Source organism: Euprymna scolopes, chromosome 30, assembly GCF_053919585.1.
Source record: "Euprymna scolopes isolate OS-2025 chromosome 30, ASM5391958v1, whole genome shotgun sequence".
Classification (NCBI taxonomy): Eukaryota; Metazoa; Mollusca; class Cephalopoda; order Sepiida; family Sepiolidae; genus Euprymna; species Euprymna scolopes.
In genome coordinates, this window is record NC_136511.1 from 45,517,146 (window position 1) to 45,529,836 (window position 12,691).

The following is a 12,691-nucleotide window of genomic DNA, read 5'->3' on the forward strand; positions in this document are numbered from 1 at the left end:
GGGGTGACCTTAAAGACTCAAGCATACCCCCATTGTCTTCTCCAGTAAATTTGATATAAGAATACAATTTAAGATTTTATGTATATTTTCTAACCTTTCTTTCTATACGGAACAAACAAACACAGATATTAATAAAAGGAAGTCCACTGTGTGAAACATTCGATAACAATTTAAGATTTAACGGTTAGAAAGACCAAACGAGTGTGAAATTACTTTTTAATAAATATTGTTATTCATTAAAAATAAAATTGCACTTCTTTTTTTTTTTTCAAATAATAAAATATATATATCTCCACTAACCACGCTAAGGAATCCTAGATGAACTACGTGGCTGTAGATAATTATATTAAAAAGGGTCTTCTTTAGAAGCGGCGAACTTTAATATATATATATATTTTACACACACACACCACTAGCCATGCTAATGACCCGATAATATAAGATAATATAAGATTTAGCGGTTAGAAAGACCAGAGAAGATTATTATATATATATATATATATATATATATATATAAACAGGCATTAAGTTTTATATTAATGCTGGGATGATTAACCGGGAAACGGAAAAATCGGAACTTTTGGGGGTATCGGGATCGGAAAAATGTGTGCTCATTTTCTTCTGCCAAAAACGATTTAAAAAAAAAAAAAAAAACAGTTTTGCTTTGTTTAAAACTTAATTTTCGTAACAACGATGAAATTTTTCATTGATTTAAAACTACCAGTAAAACAAAAACCTACAGATCAAACCCCCACAAGAGTATTTTTACGTTTGTGAAAATATAAGCATATTTAACATTACTTTTTTTTTTTTACACTAATCCGACGCCTTCCTTTAAAAATGCAACTCTATATTTGAAGAAAAAAAAAAAAAAAAAAAAAAAAAAAAAGAATTAGAGTCGGAATCGGTAATTGTATCGGAATCAGTAAAAATATTGAAATCGTCCCGATAACTATTTTATATATAAAGATATATAAACTCCTTTCCCTCACACATCGACACTTGGGTGGTAAAATATGAAATCTATATATCTACAAAAGTGAAAGTGTCTGTGTGTTTGTGTACATCTTCCTACCAAATAACTCGTGCCAAATTTCGAGTCTGTAGACCGAAAATTGACTAAGGGGTGTTGAGGTTTGGGAAAATCTTTATAATCGGTTTTCGGCCAGAAATTTTGCTGTTAAGGGGTCAAAGTTCAACGATTTGACCTTTGAGAACTCTACCAAACTCTTCGGCCAATTTTGGGTCTAAACACTTGAAATTTTAGATATGGATTACTTGGACAGGGATCTAACTTTATAATTCTATTTGAGCCCAAAACAATAAATGCTAAGGGGTCAAAATTTGGGTCAAAGTATTAAAAAAATTGACGTCTGCAGTCTCTACCAACTTTTCTCTATGGTAGTTAAGGAAGCCTATCATATAGAAAGTTATTACCGTACATATTCACACTTTTTAATATATACATAGGCACGTAAAGTAATGAACAGTAGATAGGGCCCGAGCAAAGCCGGGCGGAACTGCTAGTAAATAAATAAAAACGAAAAGACAAGCTTAGAAATTGCATATAGGAAAATATTATAAACTATCACAACGCAAGAGAGGAAAATTGGCCGGTGTTGAGAATATCCATATTACACACACACACACTCTCTTATGCCTCTGTTCAATCTCGAAAGACAAAGGATGCCCCCTGTAGGGGCAGCTCTGCACGTGTAATTATGAGGCAAGGGTTGCACAATCCCAACCACACCTCTCCTGAATCGGCACTGTTTGAGTCCAGTGGGTTGGAGAAGCGCCTGGAAGTCCCCAAATGGTCACCCACCTGGTAATGGCCAGACTCATCATTGCTTAACGTCCGTGATCTGACGGAAACCGGTGTGTCAAACGCGATTATGTCATACATATATATAAATATATATATATTATATATATATATATATATATATATATATATACACACACACATATTATATATATACAGGGTGGGCCAAAATAAGGGTCCTATCTTTAAATTTGAATAACTTCCACAAAATAAAAGATAAACTCACCAAACTTTATGTGTGTGTAGACTGACCCTTCCGAGATTTTTTTGAAATAAACAACAAATTTTGGCCGAAAAACACTTCTTAAAACTTACATGAATTTATGAATTTTTAAAAATAGGACCCTTATTTTGGCCCACCCTATATATATATATATATATATATATATATATATATATAAATAAAATATTGGATTTTACTTGTGCAAATGGAAACTCAATTAACTTTCTTGGAGTTATATTTTTGGATTTTACTGTTATTGGATTATTTACCTTTCACCAGACTATCCATTCACGGTTAACCACCCTTTTCTTCACCATATTCCCTCTGCTTCACTTTTTGTTATCAAGTAAGATCTTTGGCTTACTTGTAGTTTCATCAAATACCCTCTGATGAGAACGAAAGTATTTCTTCGAAACTCCGCAGATTAAGGACTATCCACTTATCAAGTGTTTCCTTTTCAGATCAAATATGTTTTTAACTCTTTTTCAAAGTGTTTTCTGTTCTTACACACACACACACACACACACACACACACACACACACACACACACACATATATATATGTGTGCGTGTGTGTGTGTGTACACACACAATACCTCAAGTAAACTACGCCTCCTTATTAAAAATATAGTATTTCGCAACGAAGTTGTGGCTGAGTGAGAGAGAACTTAGATAAACTAGCAAGGATTAATTGAAGTTCTTTCCGCACAGAAAATGTAACAAAAACGAAGACGAGGAAGACCCTAAGTCCGTGGGATTTTTAAAAATTTTATTTATTTATTTATTTTTGCAAAGAAATTGTAGAAAAAAAAAAGCACTAGTAAAAAAGTCTAGATCGGGGGGAGGGGGCCGAATAAAGACTCACCGTATCCTGTATTTTAGGCTGAAAAATCAAATTTCGAATAAGCATGGTGCCTCGTATACAAGTACATCCAGAAGTGGTTGTTGCGTTGATGAAGATAGTTCATTGGAGGTAGGGATGTCTGCTATGTAACCTTCTCAGACACATGCGTACACGTCTATGCGTCTAAATAAATGCAGGCCGAGTGTAGATAATGTTTTTACTATTAGACAGTCAAGCTGTTTTCTAGAGAGTAGGAGGAGGAGGGGGAAGCCCAAGTCTTATTATGTTCAAGTATATATGGCAGGTACCCGACGCACCCACACGCATCAGGAAGGCTGAAGAGAAATTATCAGTTAGCTAGAACTTCATAGCCCACAACCAATAGGAGAGAGAGAGAGAGGGAGTGGGGGGGGGGGAAGATTAATGTAAAACCAAACAAACTATAAACCTGTTTGGTCTAGTGTAACTGAAAGTATGGGAGGACCGACTTGGCATAAAATGCGAGGCATAATTATGTCACGCGGTTCAAGTGGGGAGTCGTGTAAGTAATCTGTATCTATTACTCAGCGTTGTTCGTTACTTGTGTGTATGACCATGTCCTAAAATAAAACACAGTCTAGTTAACGTTACTCAAGAAGGAGTGGGGAGTAAATTCTTGCTTTCGACCAGACGAGAGAGAGAAAGAAAGAGAGGGAGAGAGAGGGGGGAAAAGAAAGAGAGCGGGAAAGAAGGGAGGGAGGCGGGGGTGGGGGGATCTTTTTTTTAATTGTTAATGAAATCGCACTTTAAGAATCAATTTCATAATCATTTTAAATAAATATATATATATTTTTAATATATTAGCTACGAACACGTGTTTCGTCGTCATACGACTCATTAGCGCCTGAACTGGACGAAAATCGAACCAAGGACTCTGAGGTGACAAGTCTCTAGCGCTCTGACACTGCGCAGTGCGCTAGCAGTGTCAGAAATTTCGTGAAAATAGTGAATAATTCCACCCCATCTTTCCAAGCTTATAACTCCTCGAAAAATGTAATTCAAGCCCTAATTTTTTTTTTCAATTAAAGGAGTAAGGACCAAGGTTTTATTTAAAAAAAAAACAAAACAAAACAATGTGTTTTTTTTTTTAAAAAAGGTTTTAAACTTCGGACTTTACAGGTAAATTTCTAAAAAACTGATTTTTTTTTTTGTTTTAAATTTGAATATATTATTTATTGACCTTTTCTCTTCAATTTGTGATATATAAACCTATTAAACATAAATTAATTATTTACTTTTTAATAGACATTTCAAAATGAGAGGCGTAAATTATTCGACCCCCTATCTTTCTAAGCTTATAACTCCTCGAAAAATGTAATTCAAGCCCTAATTTTTTTTTCAATTAAAGGAGCAAGGACCAAGGTTTCATTAAAAAAAAAAAAAAAAGACAAAAAGAAAAAATGTGTTCTTATAAAATAAGGTTTTAAACTTCGGACTTTACAGGTAAATTTCTAAAAAACTGATTTTTTTTTTTGTTTTAAATTTGAATATATTATTTATTGACCTTTTCTCTTCAATTTGTGATATATAAACCTATTAAACATAAATTAATTATTTACTTTTTAATAGACATTTCAAAATGGGGGGGCCGTGAAAATGGGGGGGCGTGAAAATGGGGGGGCGTGAATTTAAAAAAAACGTTTGTCTAAAATATTATATTCGGTTTATTGGAAAGAACATAAAATTTCACATTGACCCTGAAAATATCGTAAAAATAGAATCAATAGAAAAATTTTGATAGATTTTTAAAATTTAAAAATTTAAAAATATTGAGTTTAAAAATTGAAAAATATTGAGTTCGGAAAATTCATTACTGTTTTAAAAAAAAAATAAAAATATTTTTATTACTTTTAAAACAACTGTAATAGTTTATTTTGGAAGTATAATCCATAAAGAAAATAAATAACCCACTTTTAACAGAGAAATTACGAGATTTTTATATTGTATTCGCAGTTTCGTGTTAGGGGTGTCAAAAATTCCTACAAAAATTCTGATACTGCTAGCAGTGCGCCGATGAGTCGTATGATGACGAAACACGTGTTCGTACACACACTTCGAAGTATTGAAGTGAATTAGATTACAGGTTGGTGAATCTAATGGTTCCTAGTCCTATAGAATACTAAAATATTATTATTATTATAATAATAATAATAATAATAATAATAATAATAATAATAATAATAAATATATATATATATATATATATACACACACACACACACACACACACACACAGGGTGTCCGTAAAGTTATTATACAGACACTCTGTAATATATTAACAGTACAGTAAGATATTCTATTAAAATATTTATTTGTAACAATAAGACTGTGTAGTAACTTTACGGACACCCTATATATATATATATATATATATATATATATATATATATATATATATATATATATATATATACACACTAGCAGGCCGCCTGGTATTGCTCGGTCGTAAAATACGTTTAAATATTATATTTTGATTAATGCAGATTTCGTATTTATTATTATATTATATTGGACCCAATATATAGTAATGATTTAAAAAGTTAAAAAAAAAAAAAAATGACTCGTGTGCCACCACCGAGAATCGAAACCAAAACGTTTAGTTTACGATTTACTTTTTCCTTTTTGACGTTAATGTCTGAGCTATGAAGACATGTTTGCTACAAGACTAAAAATTAAAACAGGAACCAATAGCTATTACATTACGCATGCATATTTGTAATGCCGTCGTCCGACCTTCACTTGGCAAATTCCATTTTTATTTTTTTATTTTCACACTTCTGCACCGATTTCCCCCGGCTAAAACCCAAACAAAGTATCGCAAGGGTTCGAATACATTATATATTAAGTTTCATGTCTGTAGACCAAAAACTCTAGGAGGAGTTTGGTAGGCAACAATTTTTAAATACGCATACATAAATATGTATAGAAAGAGTTTTGTGCTTATAATAATCTTTTTCCGCAAATATTATGCCAGTATAAATCGTGTAGAATAGTTGCATGAATATAATTACATGATCATCCCATAAAATAACCGAAAAAAAAAAAAACTAATATGGAATTAATTAAAACGAATGTTTAAAAGAATATGCAAATTAGTTAGATCTTTTGCAGATTAATGCAATTCCCCGACCCATATATAAGAAAGTTGTAGTTTCTTTTTAAATAAATAGAAAAAAGGATTTTTAATCAATACAAAATTTTTTTTTAGGATTCTATATATGATATAATAAACTAGTTATGACCAAAGTTTCATTTCATTCGGACAAAACACTAAGAAACGGGGCCTAATTAAAGTTGGGGCCCGTTTTTTTTGGAGGGGGGTCACAGAACATCGGTACCGATATTCTGCAACACAATTATTACGATCTAATTTTAATTTTTTTTTTTTCTCAATAATCGAGCACTTTGCTGGGGTTCTCATTCACTAACTTCTCTCTCTCTCTCTCTCACTCACTCACTCACTCACTCACACACACACACACACACACACACACACACACACACATTTTTTAATTAAAAATCATACACTAGCTATGCTAAGAAGGAAGCAAGATGAACTACGTGTGTGTAGATAATTATATTACAAAGGATGTTTTTTTTTTAGGGCTGCGAACTTTAAATTAAATCACAGAAAATATTTTATCACACTATAATATTATAAAAATATATTTGGTTTATTCTAAAAATTAATTTTTAGTATTTATAATTTAAGCATAATTTTGGATGTATGACCTCGTGGCTGAAGCCTATTTCTAGAAGTCCAATTTTTTTTTTTTTTTTTTTTTTTTTTAAACTATAAGCATTAAATTAGGCTGTATTTTGACAATACCACGTCGAATATTGTCTTCCAAGTGTCTATAGTTTCTGGTTTATCAACGTAGGCACAAAGAAAATAATATAATGGGGTTTACTCGCACGAACGCGCTGCGGCTAGTTGACAGATCCATTTCGTGATATTGTTCATTCATCAAATGTTTCTCTCACTAAATTGATCGCATCATTTGCAATTTACAAACATTGCTCAGGTGTCAGTCTCAGTCTCTTCATGCTGAATTGCCAAACCAAATTGAACTAAAAATTAACCGATAGTTGCCAAATCTGCATTCAAAGAAAATTGAGTAATCAATATAAAGTTCGCCGCCTCTAAAAAAGTGCGTGTGAGTATATATGTATGTGTCACAAATTTAATGCCTAAGGTGTTCAATATTAGGGATATAATGTGTGTGTGCGAGAGAGAGAGAGAGAGAGAGAGAGAGAGAGAGAGAGAGAGAGAGAGAGAGAGAGAGAGAGAAATTAGAACAAAATTTTCTATATCACTCTTAGTTTAAAGGGACAATTAGAATTTTAAAAAGATCTCTCTGGCTGGAGAATCTGAAATAGCGTCTGGCATCCGGTAGGATACCCCATATAAATAAAATCACCAGACGACGTTATTGTCATGGTTTGCTGGTTGCATGAATGCATGATGACATTTCCATTGTGGTGTGGTGGGTGCGCCCACTCTTCGCGTGCGCATAGTCTAACGAGTTGTATTTTAAGCTACAAAGATCATAAACTTTAAAGTTTAAAACAGAGTTAACCGTCATTTAAACTGCAGGACCGTAGAAAATAAAACATTGAACTTATATTTGATATTAATATCGATGTTTTTTATTTATTTTTTTTTTTTTTATCAAATTAAATATTTATCAAACAGAATCAAACAGAATTTATGGTAAATAATAAAATTAAAATTTCGACGCTTATCCATCCCCCCTTCTCTTATGAAAATCTATATATATATATATATATATATATATATATATATATATATATATATATATATATATATATATATATTTTAAAAGTGAAAATGTGTGTGTGTGTGTGTGTGTGTGTGCACTTCCCTACCAAATAACTATCAATTTTCAGTCTAGAGACTCGAGATTTGACAAAGGGGTAGTGAGATTTGGGAAAATCTTTTTAATCGGATTTCGGCCAGAAATTTGGCTGTTAAGGAGCCAAAGTTCAACGATTTGACCTTTAAGAACTCTACCAAACTCCTCCGCCAATTTTGGGTCGAAACACAAAATTTTAGATATAGGTTACTTGGACATGGATCTAACTTTATAATTCTATTTGAGCCCAAAACAATAAATGTTAAGGGGTCATAATTTTGGTCAAAGTTAAAAAAAAAAATTGACCTCTGCAGTCTACCAAATTACTCAGCCAATTTTTGATTTAAACATTTGAAATTTTTCATAAAGTGTATTCAGACACAGCGCAAACTTTTTAATCCCTATTTCCCCCCCCCCTGAAAATTTGGCTTCCAAAGTGTCAAAGTTAAAAAGATTTTTCTTTTGCTGTATCTATGAAACTATTCAGCCAATTTTGGGTCTAAACATTTGAAAATTTACATAAAGTGTATTCAGACATGCAACAAGCTTTTTAATCAGTTTTGGGGTGAAAATTTGGCTGGTAAGAGGTCAAAGTTGACAGTTGACCTTTGCAGACTCTACCAAACACCTCTGCCAATTTTGGATCTAAACACTTGAAATTTTAGATGTAGGTTACTTGGACATGAGTCAAACATTTTAATTTCATTTGAGCCCAAAACAATAAATGCTAAGGGGTCAAAATTAAGGTCAAAGTATTAAAAAAATTGACGTCTGCAGTCTCTACCAACTTTTTTCTATGGTAGTTAAGGAAGCTTATCATATAGAAAGGCATTACCGTACATATTCACACTTTTTAATATATACATAGGCACATAAAGTTATGAACAGTACATAGGGTCCTAGCAAAGCCGGGCGGAACTGCTAGTATATCTATAAAGGTGAAAATGTGTGTGTGTGTGTGTGTGTGTGTGTGTACACACTTCCCTATCAAATAACTGTCAATTTACGATCTACAGACTCGAGATTTGACATAAGGGATATTGAGATGTGGTAAAATCTTTTTAATTGGTTTTCGGCTAGAAATTTGGCTGTTTAGGGGTCAAAGTTCAATGATTTGACCTTTGAAAATGCTACCAAACTCCTCCGTCAATTTTGGGTCTAAGCACTTGAAAGTTTAAATGTAGGTTACTTGGGCATGGATCTAACTTTTTAATTTGATTTGAACCAAAAATAATAAATGTTAAAGGGTCAAAATTGGGTCAAAGTTTTAAAAAATTGACCTCTACGGTCTCTACCAAATTATTCAGCTAATTTTTGGTCTAAACATTTGAAATTTTACATAAAGTTTATTCAGACATAGGGCAAACTTTTTAATTGGTTTTTAGCCGAAAATTTGGCTGCCAAGGGGTCAAAGTGAAAAAGATTTTACATTTGCGGTCTCTAGCAAACTATTCAGCCAATTTTGGGTCTAAACATTTGAAATTTTACATAAAGGGTATTTAGACATGCAGCAAGCTTTTTAATCAGTTTTTGGGCGAAGATTTGGCTAATAACAGGTCAAAGTTGAAAGAGTTGACCTTTGCAGACTCTACCAAACTCCTCCGTCAATTTTGGGTCTAAACACTTGAAATTTTAGATGTAGGCTACCTGGACAAGAGTCAAACTTTTCAATATATATATATATATATATATATATATATTAGTGATGGGACGATTCCAATATTTTTCTGCAATTCCCATACAATTACCGATTTTGTGCTAAATTCACGATTTCGATTATTTATAAATCTCTAATTATTCAACTATAAGATTGTCATCTTCCCCGATTTTGCTAAAAACACGTTTAATAAGCAGATATTTTTCTAAACCTCAAAATACACTTGCGGAGGATGATGTATCGATTTTAGCTTTACTGGTAATTTAAAATCAATAAATATTTATTATTTATCATTACCAGCAATGGAAGATTTTGGTTTAAACAAAATCAAATAAAATGAAAGACAATTAAAAGAATCGTTTTTGGCATCGGAAAATAGTCACCAATTTTTTCTGATTCCGATACTGATTTTGATACCCCCAAATCTTCTGATTTTTCCGATTTCTGATTCCGATTAATCATCCCAATACTAATATATATACATATGCACATAAATTTATGAACAGTACATAGGGCCCGAGCAAAGCCGTGCTGAACTGCTAGTATATAAAAAAATAAATAAAAAATGAAAAAATAAAAATTAAATAAAAATACAAAATAAAATAAAAATTAAATAAAAATACAAAATAAAAATAAAAAATAAAAATAAAATAAAAATAAAACATAAAACAAAAATAAAAAATAAGATAAAAATAAAAAATAAAAATTAAAAATTAAATTAAAAAATCTGCATGCATAATCGTGATAAGGAGAAGAAGTTTTTTAATTTTTGCTAAAAAAAAAAAAAAAAAAAAAAAAAAAAAAAAAAAAGAAGTACCTACAGACACCTGCATGAAGCTATGCTAAATGTATGGGAGAGAATGCTGTCACAGAACGGGTGTGCTAGAAATGATTTGCTCGATTTCAAAACAAGAAGTTCTTTAGTGAGAGATGCTCTCTGTTCTGACCAAATAAAGATGATCCACAGTGACCAAATGATGTATCTCACACAAAAATTCACAAATCGAGCTTGGAAAATGAATTGCATAAACTCAATTATGTTGCTAAACTTGATGTTTACATTCTATTGTTCCGGTACTTCTACATGATGCGAACCAAACTGTTTTTACTAACCTTAATCTAAAACTTTTAATAAAGGTAAATTAAAAGTTATTCAAACATTCCAAATGAAAAGTTGCAAATTAATTATATTAAAAAAATTACGTAAAAGTTGGAACTTGATTCGGCATTTTCCGTTCGTAATTGCAACTGCTTACGTCACGTATACGTCAGAATTGCAACCCTTTGGTTTGGTGGTTTTGTTTTACGCCATATCAACCCTTTTCGGGTTATTTAATGCCGAATCCAGTTATTTTGGAAACAATTTTTATGCTTCAAATTCTTTATATCTTCAAATATTTATTTGTAGAATTTGGTTTGGTTGTCTTGTTTCACAGCATATCAATCCTTTTCGGGTTATTTAATGTCGAATCCAGTTATTTTGGAAATAGTATTCATGTTGCATCCAGTTATTTTGTAGAAGATTTTTATTCTTCGAGCTCTTTGTATCTTCAATTGCTAATTTGTAATGTTTGGTTTGGTTGTTTTATAGTGGATTTTATCGTTTTTTGTTCTGTCTTGCAGAACATGAGTTTTGCACAAACCTTTGGATACCTATTCTAAAACGCACTTAGACAGGATAGAGGAATGGAATTTGAAATAGAACAGTGCGCACTGAATGAAATGAAGAAGTACGTGATGAAAACAGATGCTCCACGCTATAATCGGCCAAAAATGATCGAAGTGACCAAATGAACAAGATTGCCGTTTGACAACCAGATAAATCGCATACATTTTCCAGATTTCCCAATCGTGTGTGGAAAAGAAATTGTATAAACTTCGTTATGTTTCTAAACTAAACTTTGTTTGAATTCCTCTTTTCTAAAAAAAAAAAAATTAAAAATAAAAAAAAGACAAAAAACAAAAAAAAAACTCTTTGGCCAATCCAATAGATTCTTTATTGCGATAACCTAACGTACTATAAGTAACATTTTAAAAAAAATCCTATTTAAAAATACATTATGAAATCAAATCTCTCACAATGTATTTTGACTTCTTCCTAAAGTCAGCCATTTTTACCTATTAATAGTTGAAAAAAAAAAAAAAAAAAAAAAAAATGAAGTATCTAATGACACTTCGAAATTTAAAAGGGAATTTGAAGGTCCCTCAACTGTCAAATAGAAAGTCAGTTAAACTAGCTTCAAAATTCTTAGCAAATCGTCATTAAACGATTGAAAGTTTTGGCAGCTAGTTACATCTAATAATTTTATAAATAGAGATTAAAACAACATTATGACAAAATTCAGTTATAGGTTGATAATTATTTTATTAAATTAATAATTTCATTATTAAATAATACCACAATTAATTATAACTTAAATCCGCCCCCCCCCCTCAAATGGTAATAAAAAAAAACAAATAAATAAATAAATAAAAATAAAAATTGCAGTTAAAAAACTAGAAAAGAAAAATACTCTTGGGCAGCTCTGGCTAACAGCTAGCTGGCGACATTTAAATGAGAATTATTAGTTGCTTTACTTAATGGCTCACTTGGTCATTATAAGTAGAATTTCGAGATTGCTTGGATGACTCAGCGTTGTGAAAATTTGGAAAAGGCTGAGGATATGCAATAAATGAAATACTGACCTTGAATTGAAATGAACTGTTGAAATAGGATATAATCTAAAAAAAAAAATCATTTCATAATTACTAAACCTAATATTTACAAATGATAGTTTATCCGAGAGTATCTTATTTATTTTTTAATTTCCACATAAAAATTTTCCAAATATTTTACTTACTAATGCAATATCTGATCAAGTGTGATGAAATACTGGACAATTTACAAATACTAAGTACATATGTATTTAATAAGGATGTTTGCAATGCGGTAGAGGTCAGTATGGCGAAAGGAGATGAACAAACCCAAATAAATGGAGACAATATACGTGATACTTTTATTTTCAAGAAAATTTTTTTGTTTGTAAATCTTTCACTTAATGCATAGTCTTAAAAAAAAAAACTCATTTCACTAAACCTATTATTTGCAAATGATAGTTTATCCGAGATTATCTTTCTTTTTTTTTTCAATTTCGACATAAAAAATTTCAATATATTTTACTTACTAATGCAATATCTGATCAAGGGTGATGAATAGGGCTGTGACAACAGAATATTCTTATAATTA

The 12,691-nt window shown here is 31.2% G+C and overlaps 1 protein-coding gene across 7 annotated transcripts in view; it reads right to left on the reverse strand.

The window, feature by feature from the left end:
- The window catches only part of LOC145254784 (uncharacterized), a 371,478-nt gene that overhangs the window by 38,875 nt on the left and 319,912 nt on the right, over positions 1–12,691 (reverse strand). The window contains exon 1 of one of the 7 annotated variants that reach the window (XM_080113567.1): positions 2,914–3,608. The exons of the other annotated variants lie outside the window; for them this stretch is intronic. Coding sequence (XP_079969693.1) covers positions 2,914–2,958 — 45 coding nt within the window. The 5' untranslated portion in view covers positions 2,959–3,608. Of the gene's footprint in view, positions 1–2,913; positions 3,609–12,691 lie in introns of those variants that run through there. 7 annotated transcript variants of the gene reach the window in all.